Source organism: Cetorhinus maximus, chromosome 22, assembly GCF_964194155.1.
Source record: "Cetorhinus maximus chromosome 22, sCetMax3.hap1.1, whole genome shotgun sequence".
NCBI classification, from domain to species: Eukaryota; Metazoa; Chordata; class Chondrichthyes; order Lamniformes; family Cetorhinidae; genus Cetorhinus; species Cetorhinus maximus.
In genome coordinates, this window is record NC_135900.1 from 71,279,872 (window position 1) to 71,303,017 (window position 23,146).

Sequence of the window (23,146 nt, forward strand, 5' to 3'; positions counted from 1 at the left end):
CTCTAGTTTCAACTTAGTCTACATGTAACAAAAACCTTCTGAGTCAGACATGCCCCATTGCACTTACAGTCTAGGCTGACATGAAGTGCAGCACTAAAGGAACTGCATTGCTAGAAGTGCTATCGTTTGGTGAGACTTTGAACTGAAGTGCCATCTTCCTGTCCCAGTTATTTTCAGTGGACATTTAATATCCAAATGAACTTTTCAAAGCAGAGTTGGAGGTTTTCTTGATTATGACAAAAACAGAGAATGTCCACCTTTGCAAGATTACTTATTAGATTCTTCTTTACTAGTCGCACACATGGTAATGATTAGATACTATGGGTGGAATTGTCCCAAGCAAGAGAAGGCAGGTTTGGGTGCATATAGGGAGCTAAGTGATATTAGGTAGGGGTCCTGACATCATCCCAGGGTTTCACCTGGATAGAATTGAAGATAAGCAGCAAGGTCCCCATACAGCTGTTGAATAAGTAATTTAGATATTCAAATAGATCATGAAACATGGTTTTAACCCTTAAATCTGGATTTAACAGCCAGGGCTCCTGTTTCTAACCTGTCAACTCCCCAGGGTCACTGAGGCAAGTGCAAAGTAGGCAGAGGCTGCTCAGTGAAACTGACAAACTGGCAAGACTTCCCAAGCTGGGAAGGTCCAGCCATGGCCAAGTCAGAGGCTGCTGTCATAGCACTTTGTCTCTCAGAGAGTGATATCATTGCTTGACAGGCGATGGCTAACTTCTTGAAAGTCACTTCACCTGTCCAGTATTTCACTCACCTTCAGCTACACTCCCCCCTCTGCATGCCTTGACTATGGCATGGGAACAGCTCCACCTTGCACCTCTGACAAAGAACAAAAGGAGCAACAACACTAATAGCATCAACAAGTTTCTCTCCAGCTACGTGCCCTTCCATAATGCAGAGGGGAATGAACATAGAGCTCCAGCTAAAAGGCGGCAAAACCCCAACACAGAGTCTACAGGCAGAGAAGCAACTTTCCTGACATGTCTGAGCACCAGTGCCTCATGGCTGACATCTGCAACCTCCCGTAACAAGACCACCTTCCCAGTGGAGCAACTGGATATGCACTGTCAGTGGCTGATAAGATCCCTGTTACTGCAGGCAAGTCCCCATGCTCTACCCCACCCCAACAGTCCAATCTCTGCCTCTCAACAGATTGCGTGGTCTCTTCTGCAAGGAGAGAAAGCAGATAGGTGAGAGTGTTCATAATGGTTTGTTGTCGTTTCTTCCTCCCCACACATTTTTGGAGCGTGACTGTAGCATGGGTGAGAGATGGCAATAGGCTGAGTGAGTTTTGGCTGCTCTGATGGAGATATGAGGTGCCAAGACAGGGAAGAATAAGTGGAGCAGCAAGGCATGTTGTCCTGAGGAATGCTGTGCAGAATGTTGGAAAAGTCAAGAGTGCTTGGCACCCAAAAGTGCTATGCCACTCATCTGTGATGTCCTCCTAGATCATCTTGGCGTACTGTCCCACTGTTGGAGGGACCACACTTATTCTGCTGGCTTCCTTTGCCACTTCCACCTACAGCTACTTGGTTGGAGCTGCTGCCCTCTTTCTCCTGCCCTTGGGAGAGCTCATGGTATATATCAGCTGATTTTAGTTAACAGTCACTCTGACACCAGCAGAAATACCAAACTGGGAAGAGGGTGTATGGTAGTATTTCACCATGTTTGTTTATTTGTTGAACCTAAGATTTCATAGCCTGCCAGAATGTAAATTCTTCCACCTGGTGAACTCAGAAGATCACATTGCAATGTGATATATTCCAGCATTCAAGATTCCATTGATGAGGAATCATGTCCAACCCCCGAGTCTGGCTACCTTTTCCTAGATAATGAGCAGGTAAAGGCACACTCTGGTTCATTGTGGATGCAACAAGCTTTACACCAAATTCAAGCACATATCCAGTTCAAAAATCTATCACTCTCAGTTCTTCAAGGAAAGGATTCATCCCTTCCTTTCCAGTATGTACACTGATTTAAATGACTGGGATAGTCTACCTGCTAACTAGAGTGAGCACCACAAAGATTAATGTGTGCCCTACCTCTTTTTTAAAAAATAAATGTTTATGACATTATCCATTCCAGAAGCTGCTGCGTCAGAATGTGAAGACCCTGCTGTTAGGTAGCTTTCCTGCCAAGGGAAACCTACCAATCATGAATATCAGCGAGGAGGCTCCAATCCACCAAGACAGGAGGCAGCCTAATTCCCCTAAACCTCAAGCCGAATAAGGTATACTTGTCCTGAATGTGATGAAAAATTCCACTTTACCAGGCCCACTACACATTCCACAAGCCCTCAGAAACTTAATAAAAATTGTGTGAAAGATTGTGCTTTCCTGGCTTGTTTTTGCATTACCTGATCTTTCATGAATCAAACCATCAGTGTACTTAGTCATTTTCTATCTGGCTGCAAAATGAACAGTATGAATAGACAGATGTACCAAAAAAATAACAGGAGTAGAAATTTAAGTGCTGTAATTTCTGTTTGTTTCTATAATGGTTTTCAGCTAAGTCACACGTCATTAACAAACATTCTGCTGAACAACATTTTCAAGTTGGTTTTTTTAAAAATTGCACAATTGAGACTCAAATAAAGTTATTACTTGGCCATTTTGCATGGAGTTGCTTATGAATAGAATGAATGAGATTAGATGTGTGCCTAAACCAGAAGATGATAGAGATTAAGTGTGATTGCATGTATGTAATTTGAATGGCAACAATAAAAATAATCAGATCGGGAGAAGAATCAGATCATGAGAGAAAGAGGAGCCAAGCGTAAATTAAATATGACATCTCTCCTGAACGTGCAGGCATAGGTGATCTAGAAATTTGGGTTCAGTCGCACATGAACAATTGGACCCAACTGCATTGTTATGGTAACAATAGCAGAGGGAAAGAAGTTAAGCTCCAGGGAAAAGAGGAAAATAAGCTCCATGTTCCTGAGAGACACAGCATCTGGAACAAAACAGATAGATGAGCAGTACAGAAGAAAACTATATAGCTATCTTTCATTATTGAGTGCATTCTGACTTTCCATGGGTCAGTTATATTAGTAACATTACTTACATAGCTATACATCCAAGAGGATCAGAAATGAAAATACAACATTGCCAGGACCAAACTGAATGAAACAGCAGCTTCGAAATAGTTTCTTTTCTTTGTCAGTTCTTTATGGGTCCATATTTCAGTCAATAAATAGGCTAAATTGCTTATTTGAACCAAAGACAACTCAGTGTATTGCACATTTCTATTTATGTTTAAATTGGTTCACTAATAGATAACTTGACAAAATTTCAATATTTACTGTTTACTTCACTTAATCATGCAGATGTCTTAACTTTATTTCATTAAAGCTAAATAGAATCGCCTCCAAAAATCAGCTCATGGATCATGATCTGCGAATAACCCGCACCTGTCGTTTTAAATACAGACAGCATGCCAGGTTTGCGCCTTCTAATTAGCATGATTTCTGCTAGCGCACTGTTCATTGGCTGCACACCTGAACAGGGGTTCCTAAAGTGCTGTGATCTCAACTATTTACAACCTATATTAACGACTCGGATGAAGAGCGTTGTAGCCAAACTTGCTGACAATATGACGGTAGGTAGGAAAACAAGTTGTGAGGATGCAAAGAGTTTGCAAAGGAATATAGATGGCGAGTGAACAAAAATTTGGCAGATGGAGTATAATGCCTACATTCAATGTCAAGAAGCATGGAGGAAGCCAGCACCAACTTGGAGCCCATTCTTTCTAGCATGGAAGCATGACAAACTCCATAAGCACATTTGTGGACTCAACAATGATGCACCGTCGATGGCTGACTGACTCAGCTTAATGATGCACCATCGATGGCTGACTGACTCAGCTTCCAGAAAATCTGAGTCAAAGACAAGCCTCAATGCTGCAATGGAAGCTCAGCGTGCTCTCATATAAATTGAGCTTGCTGCGTGCAAAGACAGCTGTTACCTTTGGCTGCAGGTACCAGTATTTAAAGGGGCTTTCAGGGTGTTGCAGCAGTCTAGCAATCTGTCCTCCAACAGATTACTAGGATTGTTGAGGCATCATTCTAGGGGATTGGTAATGGTTCCATGAAACACAAACCTGCTATCCTCTCTCAGGAAGACATCATTCATTCTCCCATCCCACCTGTGCCCTTGGTGCTCCCCATCAGTCAACCAACTAAACACTGCAGACTGCTGCTGCCTAGGCCAAAACGATGCAGTCTGAAGTCAGGCCTGCTAGGCCTAGAGTCACTAAAGGTCACCTGCAGTCTCCCCTACTGAAAGTGAGCAGCCTTTCATCAGCCACGCTGTAGTCACTGGAGTGGCATTCCATAGGACCAGCAGGATGGGTAAAAACACACGGAAGACAGGCACTAAGGGAATACACAAGGGCGATTAGTTTAATTATGTATGGAATATGGCACAGTCTGATTTATAAATGCTGTTTGCAATTTTGTGATGGCTTTTATTTTTGCATTGTGGCCAACAAGATGATGCATTGATCAGTAACAATGACAGTAAGAAGTGTGGAACTGTTGGTGAATTAAGAATTGGGATTGCAGTTACTGGTAGGGTAGCCTTCCATCTCATAAAACAATGGTTTGCGCCATGGTGGTCAACTTTGTGTTAATCACCACCAGGTGTGGCTCAGGAGTCCCACTCTGGCATGGCAGTCTCTGCCGCATTTATGCAGAGGAAGACAGTGGATTGAGATGGTGCAAGATTCGCTAGCCTCAGTTTTCTCTGGACCCTCTTCTTGGCCAGCTGAGCTTTTTGTTTCTGCTTACCTCTTCCAATGCCTTTCCAAACGATTAACCTCCATAGTTCACAGCTCCTCTTAAGCTCTAAGCATCCATTGAAGCAGATGGAATGTGATGGGTCATCATCTTACTATTTGGGGGCTGCCCAACTTGAGGTGGACAGTGGCTGACCAATGGGACACTCCCACTATCGGAGACAGCCCGTTCTCTACACCAATCAAGTTGGGCTTATCATCTGCAACTGCTGTCTCCTGTTTTGCGTTAACACTCTGCAGTGAAGCTGGAGTGTCCTCTCCAGGGCGCAAGTCTGGACAAAATTTATGGCGACTCTGGGCTGCCCAAACATCAGGATCCCCATCTCAATCTCCCTGGTTGTGTCCAAAAGAATGCAAACACTATGTTTGAATTGATTGTAGGAGTTGCTGGCATGACAACATATTTAGAGGCCTTTGGGCTTCACTCTAGATTATTTGTCAGGGTTTACTCCCTTAAGTCTTCAATTCACTCAAGATATTCACAGGACAGTGGAGCTTTTCGACCACAGCTGGGTATTTGATTCACGAGTGCCAGAGCATGTCCACATGCCGGTGGGCCTGCAGACTCCATGTCTGGGGGCCAAACCTCTTCAAGTTTCTGGTATTGCTCTCAAGTTAGTTCTTCACAGACAGCACAAGCAGAAAGGAATTTCCCAGGTTGCAGGCACCCTTCCTCCCCCTCCTTTCTTTGTTCCTCCTCAGCTACTAACCTGACAGTTGGTGGCTAAGGCTGTCACCCTCTCATGATGGCAATGCAATGCAATATACCACCACAACTCTTAAGACACATTCAGTCGAGCAGTGCATGGCTCCTCCGGAACAGTCCAGGCAGTGGAACTGCTTTTTCAGCATGCCAATTGTCTTTTCTATCACATTTCTTGTGGCAGCACAACTCTCATGAAATACATGCTGCGACCGTGTGTGTGGGCTGTGAACCAGAATCAGAAGCCACATCATCAGCGTATAACCCTTGTAGCCACCATTTGGTTTGTGTGGTGGCCGAAATGCACTTTGGCATAACAGGCTGCTGCAGAATTAAGGCATTGTGAATGTTGCCATGATAGCTGCCATTGACCTACATGATGCGCTTCCTGTGATCAAGCACCAGCAAACCCTTGTGGAAGGCGTCTGAGAGAAAGCGTCAGTTTGGCAGAAGATTCCAAAGGGAGTTCTTTGAGAATGGAGATTGGAAATCCTCGTGTGAAAGACGGAGCTCAGTGAGACCAGTTGACTCACGGTGTGACAAGCGTCTGGGGGGAGTTGAGGAGAGATCTATAGTATCTGTTTGGGGTGGCATCTGTCACTTGGTTTTATAGAGTGTGGTGTGCCTGACAACAGGTTTACATGGACTGTGTACTTACTGTGATCATGAGAGTATAAGATAACTTGTGTTATCCTCACAAATCTGTATATATCAGTAAAGGTATAGTTGTGGGTGAAGGAATATTGTGATATAGTTCATTTTTTCTTGTTTAATAAATATTTTATTATTTTGTTAAAAGTTCATCAGCTGACTCTTGTGACTGTTCAGTAGACACTTTCTACGTACCTAAACAAAAAATAAAAGTTAGGATCTATCAAGCCGGATTCCACCCTGGGATTTGCCTTGTCCAGTAGTATCAGCTGGGATCATAACATAATTATTTTTGAAACTAGTTTAACTCATATTCCTTAAATTCAATATTATTTCTTTTACAAGAATAACATAGCACATTAATAACCATCCACCTAATATTGTCTCTAGCTATTTTAATGAATTAAGAAAGCAATTTGTAGGGTCAAGTTTCACTGTGCAGGACACCATCAAATTCAAAAACAATGGAAGCATGAATATTTATGAGACAGATCCAAGTTTCTAGATATTAATTTCAGAAATTGAGGGACTGGTGCAAACAATGGAATTTTTAAGTGGAATATTCTCAACAGCAATGGAAGGGTTTAAACAAAGACAGGATTTTCATTTCCAATTCCAGAGCTACAGAAGCATCGAAATATAATTGCATATTGCACCTGAAACTCCTTGATTTGATATGGAAGCTTATCTAATAGTCTATATAAGCTGACCTTATTCCAGCCTTTATGTAACAAACAATAATGACTTAATGTTAATGTGCATTATATGAATTTTAGTCCAAAACATTATATTGTATGTAAAAACAAACACAACTGATATTCTTAAAATGTCACCATCCTGTAGAGAGTGCAACCAGTGAGCACAAGCCCTAAACTATGAAGCAGTGATCAAAGAAGCTAATTACAAACTGTGCTACAGAGAGTGACTTCTGACAAGTAGCCCATGTTTGGCCTTTTACTTATTGAATTTATTGAAGTGGACAGAAAATTTCTAAAACCGAGGAGCTGAATTACAAAGCAGGCCTCAAGTCCAACAGGATCATTGCCAAGTTAGCCAGGTTACTGTTTGTCAATAATCCAAAAGAACCTGAATTTTCCTCAAAGATATTTTTACCCATCACCCACTTGTTTATTGATGACTGTTATGCTTTCTTAGCAGTTTGATGCAAATCTATTATTGCAGTAATTCATAAATTATCCTTTATCACATGGATATAAATCTGAGTGGCACTGTTCCATATTAGTACTGAATTCAGTTTTGTGCATTCAAACCTGAAATATTGAACTGAAATACCTACCTGCTGTCACGAGGTAAGAATCGGGTTCATTAACATCACACACAAAATTCTGAGCTGTTGCCAAAACTACTGTTCCAACAGTTGTGGGGGAAGTGGGTCTTGAAGCTGCACTGCTGGCAGGCATGGTTGTACCACTCCTGTTAGGGGTGGCTGTAAGATTGCTGATTTGGATTTTGGTGCTTGGTACAGTCAATATAGTCATAGGAGTTGGATCCGAAGAGTTTCGAATTGGAATTTTGGTGGTTGGTTCAGTAAACATTGTCATAACCGTGGGATTTGAAAAGGTCCCGATTGGTGGAGGAGATGGCGTCAGCAAGAGTGAAGTTGCAATCCAAACTGTCTCTGTAGATGATGGAAAAACATCTGGAAAAATATGTGGGGTTGAAATGGAAGAATATGGCAGATCAACAGTGGAGCTTGGAGTAATCACAGGATATGTGGTGCCAGCAACTGAGGAAGCTAAAAAACCTGAACTGATTAAAATGCTGCCATCTGAGAGTCTTGATTCAAAAATGGATGGCATTAACGTTGGTTGTATTGCTTCAAGTGAAGGCGACACTGACTCGAAAGATGGTGTCATTTCTAAAATACTATTAGAACAGACACTGATGAAAGAAGATTCAAGAATTACTGCAAGATTTGTTTGATTAGCAGATGTTGCCAGTATATTCAATGTTGTGGGCTCTGGTTTTAGAAATGAAGATTCCAGAGTTAAAGTACTCAACAATTTCTCAAAAGTCATTGTCTCAAACATGGCAAAAGTTTTTAGTTGTGATTCAAATAAACTTAAGTATTCTGTCGCTGGGAAACTACTTGCTTCTGTTGACAAGACATTTATCAATGAAGAAACCAAAGCCAGAGGTGGTTCTAGGATGCTGGTCAGTTCGAGGGATTCACTTGCTAAGAAATCTGGTAAGCGTGTAGTCACTGGTGAAGGATAACTTGTATTTTCATTCAGAGATAAAGTTGGTTTCAAACGCTCACTAGTTATGACAAACGGCAAATACTCACTAGCTGTAGGTGCCAATGCTGGGGTTTCATCCATCAGCAATGAAGAACGAACTGCGCTAATATCTAAATTATCCTCAAAAGATGAATACAATGATTGACTTGCGGGATTGGTAGTTGCTGGACTGATGGTGTAGTATGATGAGAATGTCAATGATGGCACAGACAAAGCTGCTAATTTTGAAGAAACTGTTGGAACTGGCCTTGCTAGAAAGTGAGTGTCATAGACTTCAGATTCTAGCAGTTCTGATTCAAATGAATCAAAGACCAAACTGGATGCCAGAATAAACCCAGCAGTGTTTGATAGACTGAGTGTTGTAATTTCTGGGTCATCGCCAGAGCCAAAATCATTATCAAATGATTGTGTGTGAAAAAAGCTAGATGGAGAAAATAAAGCGCTATGAGTAGAGAGGGATGTAAATAGATGAGTGGAAAGCACTGGCATATTAAACGCCGTCAGTATCACTCCATCAGTTACTGAATTACTATCAGATAGCAACAGTTTAGGTAAGTCAGATCTTGAACTTATTTTAGGAACAAGTTCTGGTGTTAAAGCATTACGGATCGACATTTCAACATGATCAACAGAAGATTCTCCAGTGATTTCAAACTTTTCTTTGATGCTTGAGGTCGGAGAGATCTCATTTTCTTCAGTAAGATCTTCCATATAATGAGGAAAGATGGTCTCTGTTCTATAAGATGTACTGTCAATGTAACTAAAGAGCACTGTTTCACTGTGCTCCATGGTGTCCAAATCTGCCATTACTGTACTTATGGTAGGTTGCCATGCATACTGGTTACTGACTGCAACTGAAGAGAACAGTGGACTCACAGGTTCAGATGGCAGTTTGCTTGATGCCAGAATAGGTATGTCCGACACTGTTAAAAGGGATAATGGATAAATCAAGATGGAACTTGAAAGTAGTACTGATGAGATGTGGAGTTCTGATGATTGCCTGGTGGCACTGCTACTCAGAAAACCAACTGGAATCACTGATGGTGTTGGTGCTATTGAATGCAGGGATGTTGTTGTTTGGTTCTCTTCAGTCACCATTATAGCTAATTCCGACAAAGGAGTAACTTCTAGATTATGAATGGCTGAAGATTTGGGGTAATCACACAGCACAACCTTCCCTGACCGACTGAGGTCTTTTATTTGTGTTATGGCCTCTTCAGAATTTAGGTGGATTCTTTCTTTCAAGTTCAAACTTGACTGCAAAGCAGATTCCATAGAGGTGCTGTTTATTAAGGTTCCCTCTTCTTGCTTCATTAAGGCAGTGTCCACTGTGTCATTTGGTCCCAAACTTTGCTCACGTATCGTGCCTGACAATAACGCATCATCAGAGACAGGTTCATCTGCAAGAGAATAGAAAACAATATTAAACATAGCTCTGCTGAATTTCAGAGCAATATGAAACATATCAATATACAAAACATATTGTGTGGATTTTGGAATGATCTTGTTCTAATGCTGAAATTTGCAATCTGTCTTGGATAGTACAATGCAAACATTCATTTCCTCATTGCGCAGGGAGGGGAATGAAAACAAAAGCATCAAGTAATGTAAAACATCAGTAAACACAGCAGTTCTTAAGTCACAAACACAAACTGAAGTAACTGAACAATTTTAAATTGTGCAAAGCTTTGTTTTGACAGTCCACCCAGAACCTTTCGATTTCAGGCAAGTTCTTTAGAGGGTAGCAATTGCAAAAATGCAGACCAACAGTTCAACAAAAAGATCCAAACATGATACAAAGATGATCCCAAGGGTCGCAATCAGGTTGCAGCTGGCTACGCTGTTTGGTACTGGCATCCAATAGTACTTGAGAAGCTCTCTCTTCTAATTAGGCTTTGACGCATCCAATACCACTGATCTCAACTTATTAACTTTGCAGGATTGTCTCACTAAGTGTTCTTACTACCAGTAGCACAAGTTTCATAGTCTTCATTACCTTTGGCATTATAATGCAGCTGTTACACAAGAGAAACATTTGCAAAGACTAAGAGAAAATTTTCAATAATATTCCAGACAATTGATCAATGCTGAATAAACCCACTTAGTGGGGTTTGTAGTAATTCAGTAGTCACCGAATTGAACAAGTTATAAAGACAATGAAAACAACAATGTGCATTCATATAGTGCCTTTAAAATAGTAACATGACCGAAGGCACTTCACAGGAATGTTATCAGAGTTTAACAATGAGCTAGACAGTCAGTAAGGAGCTTGCGAGGAGACAGGTGATTATCCCGGAGTGAGACGGAGACTGAGTGAGTAGCGAATTAGGTTCACGTGGTAAGTTTTGGTAAGTCCTTTTCCGGTTTTAACTATAGATCAAGAATCAACATCTGACATATTACAGACCTTCAAGTAAGTTAGGTTGGCTTGTTAAACAGAGAACTCCCTGGAATGGCAGTTATCTATCAAACACCTGAAAGCAGCTCGTTCAAGTGGTGTTAATTACTGTAGCAGGAAGCAAAACTAGTTAGTGAGTTATCAGGAGGTCTATAAAAGAGACAAGCTTTTCAAACCGCACAGTCAGTAAGGAGAGCACGAGGCGACTATGCCGGAGTGAGATGGAGACTCCTAGGTCTGCGTAGGAATTCAGTACGGGGGCGGGGGCAGGCAAAGAGGTGTGGTACACATAGAAATTATTCTAAATTGAGTAACTGAATTAACTAACAATGGCAGGAAAGGTGTTATGCTGCAACTGTGGAATGTGGGGTCTTTTGGACCCCAAGGTGATCCAGGACAGACACGTCTGCAGAAAGTGTAAGCAGCAAGAGGAATTCCAGATCAGGATTATTGGTCTGGAAGCCGAACTGCAGACACTGCGGAACATACGGGAGGGGTAGAAATACCTGGACACTTTGTTCCAGAGGATGGTCATGCCTCTTAGAATAGGGTCATCAGTTTTGGTCAGCAGTGAGGGACAGGAGGATGTGATCGTGAGTGAGGCAGGTAATGGGACAGAGCAGACAGTAGTGGAGGAGCTTGAAACTTTGCAATTGTCAAACGGGTGTGAGGTGCTCACAACCTGTGTGGATGAAAGCGAGATCTGCAAGGCAGATGAGCAGACTGGCCATGGCACCATAGTACAGGAATCCGTTCTAGTTAGGGGAGCAAACAGGAATCTAGCGGTAGTAGGGGACAGTATAGTGAGGGGAATTGACACTGTTCTCTGCAACAAAGAGTGAAAATCCAGAAGGCTGTGTTGCCTGCCTGGTGGCCAGGGTTTGGGACATCTGCTCAGGGCTGGAGAGGAACTTGCAGTCGGATGAGGAGGATCCAGCCATTGTGGCCCATGTCAGAACCAACAACATAGGCAGGGCAAGAAAGGAGGTTCTGTATAGTCAGTATGAAAAGCTGGGCACCAAATCAAGAAGCAGAACTTCAAAGGTAGTAATCTCTGGATTATTACCAGAGCCACGTGCAAATTTATTACCAGAGCCACGTCCAAATTGGCATAGGGCAAATGAGATTAGAGAAATAAATGCATGGCTCAAAGACTGGTGTGGGAGAAGTGGGTTCCGGTTCATGGGGCACCAGCACCAGTACTGGGGAAAGTGGAGGCTGTACCATTGGGACAGTCCCACCTGAACTGCGCTGGGACGTCTGTTCTTGTGAATCACATAACTAGGGAAGTAGAGAGGGCTTAAAACTAAACACAGGGAGGAGGAGGGGATGGTGGTGAGGGATCAAGCTTGGGTAGATGTGGCAAATCAAGGGGTAGATTCAAAGCAGGAGACCATAATAATATGGGAAATGAGGGTTATAGAATATCAGGAAGGGACAGAGAGATAAAACCTAAGAATACACAAAGAGTCAAGGCCAGATGTCACAAAGATATCAAAAAGACAAAACTAAAAGCTCTGTATTTGAATGCGCATAGCATTCATAACAAAGTAAATGAATTGACAGCACACATTGAAGTAATTAATATGATCTGGTAGCCAATTTGGAGATGTGGCAGCAGGATGACAAGGATTGGGTCCTGAATATTGAGAGGTTTATGATACTCAAAAAGAATAGCAAGCTAGGTAAAGGTGGAGGGGTAGCACTGTTGATCAAGGATGGCATTGGTGCAATAGTTACAGATGACCTTGGTTCAGGAGATCAGGATGTAGAATCAGTACGGAAGGAAATGGGGAATAGTAGGGGAAGGAAGTCAATAGTGGGAGCCCCCAAACAGTAACCACAATGTAGGACAAAGCACGCAAGAAGAAATATTGGGTGCCTGTGACAAAGGGGCAGCAATAATCACAGGAGATTTTAATCTACATATAAACTGGAAAAATCAGATTGGCAGTAGTAGCCTGGATGAGGAGTTCACAGAATGCTTTCAAGATAGTTTCTTAGAGCAGCATGTTCCGGAACCAACTAGAGAGCAGGTTATATTAGACTTGGCATTGTGTAACGTGACAGGATTAATGAATGACCTCAGATTAATGACCTGCACACCTAAGTAGCAGCGACTACTATATGATTGAATTTTACCTCAGTTTGAAAGGAAGAAGAGTGGGTCTAAGACTAGTATCTTGAACTTAAATAAGGGCAACTAGGTGGGCATGAAAGCTGAGCTAGCTGAAGTGAACTGGGATACTAGGCTAGGGGATAGATCAATAGAGAAGCAGTGGCAGACATTTAAGGAGATGTTTCAGAATAGTCAGAATAAGTATATTCCTACTATAAAGAAAAATTGTAAGGCCACTATCCATGGTTAACTAAAGATAAGGAAAACATCAAACTTAAGGAGAAAGCATATAACTGCGTAAACATGAGTGGCAGGTCAATGATTAGTCAGGTCAATGATTGGTCAGAATATAAAGAACAGCAGAGAATGACGAAAAGGTTAATCAGGAGAAAGAAATTAGAGTACGACAGGAAGCTAGCTAGAAATATGAAAATGGATAGCAAGACTTCCTATAGGTATTTCAAAAGCAAGAGTAAGCAAAGTGAGCGTTGGTCCTCTAGAGAGTGACAGTGGGGAGTTAATAGTGGATAACAAGGAAATACGCATGAATGAACAAATATTTTGCTTCTGTCTTCACTATAGAGAATACATAAAACATTCCAGTAATGGCTATAAATCAGCAAGTGGAAGGGAGAGGGGAACTTGGTGAAATTACAATCACTCAGGAAGCGGTACTGAGCAAATTGATGGAGCTGCGGGCCGACACATCTCTGGGTCCTGATGGTCTTTGTCCCAGGGTCTTAAAGGAGGTGACTAATGAGGTAGTAGATGCGTTGGTGTTAATTTTCCAAAATTCGCTAATTCTGGAAAAGTTCCACCAGACTGGAAAGTAGCAAATATAACTCCTCTGTGCAAGAAGGGAGGGACACACAAAACCAGGAAACTATAGGCCAGTTAGTTTGACATCTGTTATGGGGAAGGTGCTAGAATCGATCATTAAGGAGGTTATAACTGGGCCATTTAAGAGAAACTCAAGGTAATTGGGAAGAGTCAGCATGGTTTTGAATGGTAAATCATGTTTAACCAACTTATTAGAGTTCTTTGAAGGAGTAACATGCGCCATGGATAAAAGGGTGCCTGTAAACGTACTGTACTTGGATTTCCACAAGGCATGTGATAAGGGGCCACATTAAAAGCTATTGCGGAAAATAAAACATCGGTGTAGGGGATAACATATTAGTATGGTTAGAAGATTGGCTGGCTGGCAGAAAACAGAACATGCATAACGGGGTCTTTTTCTGATTGGTGGGATGTGACGAGTGGAGTCCCGCAGTGGTCTGAGCTGGGGCCTCAACTTTTTACAATTTATATCAATGATTTATATGGGGAGAGTGAAGGCATGGTAGCTAAATTTACAGATGACAAAAAAGATAGGTAGGAAAGTATGTTGTGTAAGAGGGCTTAAGGAGGTTGCAGACAGATATAGGTAGGTTGAGTGTGTGGGCAAAAATCTGGCAGATGGAGTATAACGTAAGAAAATGTGAAGTTGTTCACTTTGACAGGAAGAATAAAAAAGCAAAGTGTTACTTAAACGGAGAACAGCTGCAGAATTTAGAAGTGCAGAGGGAGCTCTGGGTACTCTTGTGCATGAGTCACAAAAAGTTAATCTACGGGTACAGCAAGTCATTAAGGCGGCTATTGGAATGCTATCTTTATTACGAGAGCAATTAAGCATAAAAGTAAGGATGTTATGCTTCATTTCATACAGGGCATTGGTGAGACCACATTTTGAATATTGTGTGCAGTTTTGGGTCTCCTTATTTAAGGATGTAAATGTGTTGGAGGCGGTTCAGAGGTGGTTTACTAGATTGATACCTAGAATGAGCAGGTTGTCTCATGATGAAAGGTGAGACAGACTGGGCTTGTTTCCACTGGAGTTTAGAAGAGTGAGGAGTGACTTGATTGAAGTATATAAGACAAGGTGGACGTGGAAAGGATGTTGGCTCTGGTGGGTGACTCCAGAACTAAGGGGCACTGTTTAAAAATTAGGGGTTGCCCTTTTCAGACGGAGATGAGGAGAAATTTTTTCTGAGGGTTGTGAGACTTTGGAATTCTCTGCCTCAGAAGGCAGTGGAGGCGGGGTCATTGAATATATTTAAGGCAGAGGTAGATTGATTCCCTTCCCTAATGAGAATCTAAGCTTATCTAAGGTAGATGGGAATGTGGAATTCAAAACAGAAACAGATCAGCCATGATCTTGTTGAATGGTGGAACATGCTCGAGGGGCCAAATGGTCACTTCTGCTCCTATTTCTTATGTTCGTATAATGGCCTGGATTTTGCAGTCAGCAATGAAGCGCTGGTTTTCACCACTGACCACGCTGAAAAATGCGAACTTACCTAGTTTGTTAGCTAGTGAGAATTTCAAATCTCGTGCAGCATGGTCCACCGACGAGAGCGACTACGAGATGCCTTGCAGCAAGGTGTATTCCCAGTGAAGCCACGCCCCTAATTTCATCACAAGCTGAAGACCCTTGAGGTCAGTCTTCAGCTCAGAGGCAGGTGAGTGTTCTGCAGACTTAAATACTTTTAAACACTTGTTAGAATCATATGTCTTTGATTGGATTTTACTTATTATTATATGGACATTGGAGGCTGCATGAGAATTTTTTTTTAAAGAAGGATCATAAGTTCACCTTAGACCTGTCAACAAGCAGGCCTCTTCCAAGCAATCACCCGAGCTATATGGTGCTTGAGAAGTTGTTTGTTGTTTTGAACTTCTAAGTACTTTAATAAAATGCTGGAAGACAAAAAGGCAATCATGTGGCGGAGGCAAACCTTAAGTTTGAAACTGTGGTTTTTGATTTTTCTTGTTGGGGAAAGGCTGACAACAGGAGGCTACCCAGACTAGCGCTCTCTCTGCTTTGTGAAACCATCTGTGATTCTCTATCTGTAGCCAAATAATCCTCATCAGAGTGTAGTTTGTCTGCATAATTTTGGACTTGCTAGCTGAGACAGGAAGAATTGGTCCAGCTATACTCTCCTCCATGCTGAAGCATCTTTGGTGAACTTACCAACATCCACTGGGCCAAGCAGCACGTCTTCACCCGAGGGAACTTCAGACTGACAACATTGACCCTCCGTGAGCTTTAATTTTTTTCCCCTTCCTCAAAGTATTTTTCCATCCCCCTGACTGTGTATGTGTCTGTGTGTGTGTAGGCATGAGCACTGGGGAAATTTAAAAGGGTTAGTTAATTACACTTCCAGATTACAACCTTGTGTCAACCAGTTCTCGAAACTTGTTTAAAAGGAGTTTTGTTTATAATAAATTAATCATAATTTTTTTTGAAAGAGGCCTGGTCAGAGTCTCTTTTCTTCTGGGTACTAGAAGTATAGTTAAACAATTGGCCATTTCAATGAGAAAATTAAACATTTAAATTAATGGTGCAGCCCGCGGAGTAGTGGGGCTTGATAATTTGCACATTCCTCCCATCCCAGTCGTAACACACTTCAACAAACGTTAATTGCTCAGTGACTTCCCCCACTCAGAGAAAAGAGCAAATGGTGTATCCATAAAATAAGTTGAGACCCCATCTCATGCTAGTCACATATGGATCTCCCTCCCTTTCTCTTATTCTGGAACTACACTGAAACTGGAGTGATTCACAAGTTTCTTCCCCATCCCACCATTCTTCAAACATGTATAAAATGGATGAGCATAAACTAGGATTTAATATCTTCATTACAGTACTAACACCAAATGCTGTCAAAAATAACACATTTGGAATCCTTCAATTTGGAATTTGCCTAAGACTTCATTGTCCACCTTGGATGTCTTGTTCTTAAATAAGTAAATCAAGTGACTATTCAGTCTGACATAACACAACCTCTTTATACATTGTACAAAGCCCTTTGTATGCTTCATAGTTACTGGCTGAACTGAGCAAGAAGCTTCTATAGTTATATCTTCAGTGCAACACTGACCAATAATCCTTTTTTCTGACTGAAAATGGAAAATGGTTTCTGAGAAATCAACTCTCCTGTCTTAGGATGAACACCACTGTGATCAAGTCTTGGGATTTTAATGTAATTAGACATTTGACATATTACCCATTTAAAATATGAACTACTTTTCTATTTGATACAGAGGGAATTCAGGTATATGTTTATTTTATATGGTTATTATAACTGAAGGCCTAGTACCAGCCTAAAATTCCTTAATTTGTGTCTCAGTATTTTACTACTAGATGCAATACAGAAAACTATAGATTAAACTATTTAGCAGATTTACTGATTTTGTTAGTATGGTGTTTTAATAGTTAACAAGAATGCTGGAATTAAATCGGACGGACCACCTGGCATCAACCTAGGCACCAGAAACGACAACAGCAAACCCAACCCTGTCGACCCTGCAAACCCCCTCCTTAGGAACATTGGGGGCCTTGTGCTGAAATTGGGAGAGCTGTCTCACAGACTAGTCAGCAACATCACATTGTCATAGTAATGGAATCATATCTTACACATCATGTCCCAGACAGCACCATCACCATGCCTGGGTATGTCCTGTCCCACCAGCAGCAGAGGTGGCGGCACAGTGGTATACAGCCAGGAGGGAGTTGCCTGGGAGTCCTCAACATCAACTCCGGGCCCCATGAAGTCTCATAGCACCAGGCCAAATGTGGACAAGGAAACCTACTCCTCATTACCATGTACCGTACCCCACTCCCCTCCCTCAGCTGATGAATCAGTACTCATCCATGTTAAACACCATTTGAAAGAAGCACTGAGGGTAGCAAGGGTGTAGAATGTACTCCGGGTGGGGGACTAGAATGTCCATCACCAAGAGTGGCTCAGAAGCACCACCACAGACCAAGCTTGCCAAATCCTAAAAGACATAGCTGCTAGACTGGGTCTGTGGCAGGTGACGAAGGAACTTACAAGAGGGAAAAAACATACTTGGCCTCATCCTCACCAACCTGCCTGTCACAGATGCATCTGTCCACGACAGTATCGGTAGGAGTGACCACCGCACAGGCCTTGTGGAGACGAAGTCCCGTCTTCACATTGAGGATACCCTCAATAGTGTTGTGTGACACTTCCACCATGCTAAATGGGATAGATTTCGAACAGATCTAGCAACTCAAGTCTGGGCATCCATGAGGCACTGTGGGACATCAGCAGCAGCAAAATCGTACTCAACCACAATCTGTAACCTCATGGCTCAGCATACCTCTACCATTACCACCAAGGCAGAGAATCAACCGTGGTTCAATGAAAAGTGCAGGAGGGCATGCCAGGAGCTGCACCAGGTATACCTAAAAATAAGGTGTCAACCTGGTGAAGCTACGACACAGGAACTACTTCTGTGCCAAACAGCATAAGCAGCAAGTGATAGACAGAGTTAAGTGATTCCACAACCAACAGATCAGATCTAAGCTCGACAGCCTGCCATATCCAGTCGTGAATGGTGATGGACATGAAGCAATCCACTGGAGGAGAAGGCTTCACAAATATCCCCATCCTCAATGATGGAGGAGTCCAGCACATCAGTACAAAAGATAAGGCTGAAGCATTTGCAACAGTCAGAAGTGCCAAGTGGACGGTTCATCTTGGCCTTCTCCAGAGGTCCCCGACATCACAAATATCAGTCTTCAGACAATTTGATTCACTCCACGTGATATCAAGAAACAGCTGAAGGGACTGGATGCTGCAAAGGCTATGGGTTCTAACAATATTCCAGCAACAGTACTGAAGACTTGTGCTCCAGAACGTGCGAGGCCCCTAGCCAAGCTGTTCCAGTACAGCTACAACACTGGCATCTACCTAGCAGTACAAAAAATAGCTCAGATATGTCTTGTACACAAAAAGCAGGACAAATCCAACCTGGCCAATTAACACCCCATCAGCCTACTCTCAATCATCAGTAAAGCGGTGGAAAAGGTCATCAACAGTGTTATCAAGCAGCACTTGCTTAGCAATAACCTGCTCACTGATGGTCAATTTGGGTTCCGCCAGGGTCACTCAGCTTCTGATATCATTACAGCCTTGGTTCAAACATGGACAAAAGAGCTGAATTCCAGAGGAGAGGTGATAATGTCTGTCCTTGACAACAAGGCTGCATTTGACCGAGTGTGGTATCAAGGAGTCCGAGCAGAACTGGAGTCAATGGGAATCAGGGGGAAAACCCTCCACTAGTTGGAATCATACCTAGCACAAAGGAAGGTGGTTGTGGCTGTTGAAGGTCAATCACCTCAGTTCCAGAACATCATTGCAGGAGTTCCTCAGGATAGTGTTCTAAGCCCAACCATCTTCAGCTGCTTCATCAATGACCTTCCTTCCATAAGGTCAGAAGTGGGGATGTTTGCTGATGATTGCACAATGTTCAGCACCATTCACGACTGCTCAGGTACTGAAGCAGTCCATGTACAAATGCAGCAAGACCTGGACAATATCCAGACTTAGGCTGACAAGTGGCAAGTAACATCTGTGCCACACAAGTGTCAGGCAATGACCATCTCGAACAAGAGAGAATCTAACCATCGTCACTTGACAGTCAATGGCATCACCATCGCTGAATCCCCCCATTGTCAACATCCTGGGGGTTATCATTGACCAGAAACTGAACTGGTCCATATAAGTACTGTGGCTACAAGAGCAGGTCAGAAGCTGGGAATCCTCCAGCAAGTAACTCACCTCCTGATGTCCCAAAGCCTGTCTACCATCTACAAGGCACAAGTCAGGAGCGTGATGGAATACTCTCCAGTTGCCTGGATCAGTGCAGCTCCAACAACACTCCAGAAGCTTGACACCATCCAGGACTAAGCAGCCCACTTGATTGGCACCACATCCACAAACAGTCACTCCCTCCACCACAGATGAACATCGTGTACCATCTACAAGATGCACTGCGGAAACTCACCAAGGCTCCTTAGGCAGCATCTTCCAAACAACCGCTGCCATCTGGAAGGACAAGGGCAGCAGATACATAGAAACACTTCCACCTGGAAGTTTCCCTCCAAGCCACACACCATCCTGAGTTGGAAATGTATCACCATTCCTTCAAGGTCATTGGGTCAAAATCCTGGAACTCCCTCCCGAACAGCACTGTGGGTGTACCTATAGGGACTGCAGAAGTTCAAGAAGGCAGCTCACACCACCCTCTCAAGGGCAGTTAGGAATGGGCAATAAACGTTGGCCTAGCCAGCGATGCCCACACCCCATAAATGAATAAAAAATGTAATTGATATATTTGTTGAGAGTGCATGTTCATTATCAATGAGATAAGCAATAATGTGGTTCATCGCCTACTTTCAGGCTCAGCTGGTCAATGGACAAGGGAATGATATAATGCTGTGTAATTAAGACACAATCCATCAGGAAGGTGGTTTGTAACGAATCACGAGGTCAAAACATCCCAGAAGTGTTTTAAAAGCAAAAAACTGCGGATGCTGGAAATCCAAAACAAAAACAAAAATACCTGGAAAAACTCAGCAGGTCTGGCAGCATCTGCGGAGAGGAGCACAGTTAACGTTTCGAGTCCGCATGACTCTTCAACAGAACTAAGGAAAAATAGAAAAGAGGTGAAATATAAGCTGGTTTAAGGGGGGGGTGGGACAAGAAGAGCTGGATAGAGGGCCAGTGATAGGTGGAGATAACCAAAAGATGTCACAGACAAAAGGACAAAGAGGTGTTGATGGTGCTGATATTATCTAAAGGAATGTTCACCAATGGTAAGCCTGATGTTTACTAACAGTTTGTTGTTTTACTGAATTTGGTCCATTTTGAACATTGTAGAGAAGTTACAAGCAGTTTGACTATTCATAAATGCCCTGCACACTACCCCAGCTATCAATAATGGCTGTACTCCATTGATATAACAAGATATAAACATCACATTGCTTCTTCCCCTCTCACCAAACACACATGTTCAAAGGGAGTGTATTATCATTTTGACTGTAACTGGAAGTGGAGAAAATGGTTTTGAATCTCGCAAACTTGAAAACAATTCTAAGTTTTAACATGTCCAATGTCTATTTTCTGGTATCTTGAAAAATATAATTGCACTTGTAGAATTTTTAAAAATGTAAACTTCTGTTCAGTCATGCTTTTTAGGAGGAGATGGGGAGTGGGGGGGAGGCTGGAAAAATTGATCCAAGAAATCAACGTTTAGAATCCAGCATAAGCTCGATATCCTCTAAAAGCCAATCCACCCCAGCTCACTTTATGCCTACTAATATCAGCGCTAATTTAAAGAGCGTTAAATCCAGCATTCCTTGTGGGCATGTCAGCCAACTTCTCGCAGTAAAGGTATCTGCCACTTTTAGAGAGCAGCTCATCAGGACCATCAGTGGAGGTTCCAGAGGAGCTCACTTACAAGCACACAGCTTCCTGTTTTCGGCGCAAGTGTGCACATGCTGGAAGTTACAATGCCATTTCGACCCTCAATAACGATGTCTCAATGTTCGTCACTATTGAGGTCGTCTGGGCCATTAAGGTAGGTGACAAGCTATCTTAAGGAAGAGTCCTAAAGGAGGGGAGAGGCCAAAAGATTTAGGGAGGAAATTCCACAGAGCTCAGGCCGAGGTAACTAAAGGCATGGTGAAGCGCGGACATTATGAATTTAATAAAACTGGGTAACTTGTAAGTTAACAACAGGAAGATAGCCATGAAATTGCAGAATGTTAGATAAACTCGATTGGTTCTCGAATGTACTTCAGCAATATGAACCTTACAGGCCCTTGGTCCTACACCAAGGATTGACTCTTAATGAACTTGGGACAATTAGGTTAAAAGCAAAATACTGCGGTTACTGGAAATCTGAAACAAAAACAGAAAATGCTGGAAAAACTCAGCAGATCTAACAGCATCTGTGGAGAGAAAAACAGAGTTAATGTTTCGAGTCCGTATGACTCTTCAGAGGCTCAAAACATTAACTCTGTTTTTCTCTCCACAGATGCTGTTAGAACTGCTGAGTTTTTCCAGCATTTTCTGTTTTTGTTGGGACAATTAAGGATGGACAATGAATACTGTCTTGCCAATGCCATCCACCTTCTAAAAACAAAATAAAAATAAACTCAAGGATCTTTGATGGGCGAAAGTATGCAGCACTAATGTTAGGGTTGGGAAGGAATATCAAGCAAGAATGAAAAACAAGAAAGTACAGTGTGCTTCTAAACAGTATTACATCATAATTGTCTATTTATGAGGCGATGAGTTTGATTAACTGCACAAAGGTTCCCAGTGAGATTGCCTTACTATTTGTGAAATTCTATATTTTCCACTTAACTCAATTCTATTATTCTAATGCCTTTAACTTTTACTTAAGATTAAGTTTCTAAAATCTGTCCAATATATCGCCCATTTTTTCAGTCTGAAAAATATTTTGGAAATCAAGGGGGGAAAAAAATTTCCTTAGTCTTTTGTGTGTCCTTTTATTTTCCTTCAAATGTTTCTTCCTCTCATGTAAGCAATGATCTCTTGCTGGGGTAGGGTTCCATAGTATCTGCAACCCTAAATTATTACCCAATAGTGATTAAGTTGCCCTCCAGTAGTTTAACCAAGTAGGTATTCTTTATCCGTGCGTAAAGTATACACATGTACATCACCCACCCCAACCCCCACCCCCGTATAGGATCACCAGCAATAATCCAGCTCAAATTTTCCCCCTTCCTAGCCCAGTAATTCTCTGCTGCCAGTGGCATTCAATTGCTGTCCTGTTGGGATTGATGAACACAGCCAGGCATCAAACTTGGCACCTTCCTGGTCTATGTTGTTTGGCTACTCACTGAATCAACTTCCTGGAGCTTTTAAAGCAGACTACCTTACTCTTAATCAATTTTAAAATATGCTCTAAAGCCATTTTTGGAGCTATATTTTTATAGTTGTAGCCTACGAAATTTATTCCCCAGAGGTAAGCAATAGTTCAAACATTTTCTGGGATCTGGAACATATAATTGGAACACATTGATAATGTTTCCAATACTGCTTCAACAGATCGAATGAAAGAATACTTATGTATTGCCTGTGTTATTGCAGCTATAAAGGTATTTTTCAGACGTCAGTAGCAGAGTAATGTTATTTTTCAGTCGGCGTTGAAGTGAAAAAACAAGACAAAAGACCCCACAACAGTCACTGATATCAACATTTAGGTAAGAGTCAACAAGTATATTTCAAAACAAAAACAGAATTAAATGGCATTACCATCACTGAATCTATTTAACTCATTACCCCACTATCAATATCCTGGGTGTTACCATTGAC

General features: G+C 42.1%; 1 protein-coding gene across 4 annotated transcripts in view; it reads right to left on the reverse strand.

Moving 5' to 3' along the window:
* LOC144696785 (UPF0606 protein KIAA1549) overlaps positions 1-23,146 on the reverse strand; it is a 303,163-nt gene that overhangs the window by 153,580 nt on the left and 126,437 nt on the right. For all 4 annotated transcript variants that reach the window (XM_078568519.1, XM_078568518.1, XM_078568517.1 and 1 more), the window contains exon 2: positions 7,467-9,830. In XM_078568519.1, coding sequence (XP_078424645.1) covers positions 7,467-9,830 — 2,364 coding nt within the window. The remainder of the gene's footprint in view (positions 1-7,466; positions 9,831-23,146) is intronic.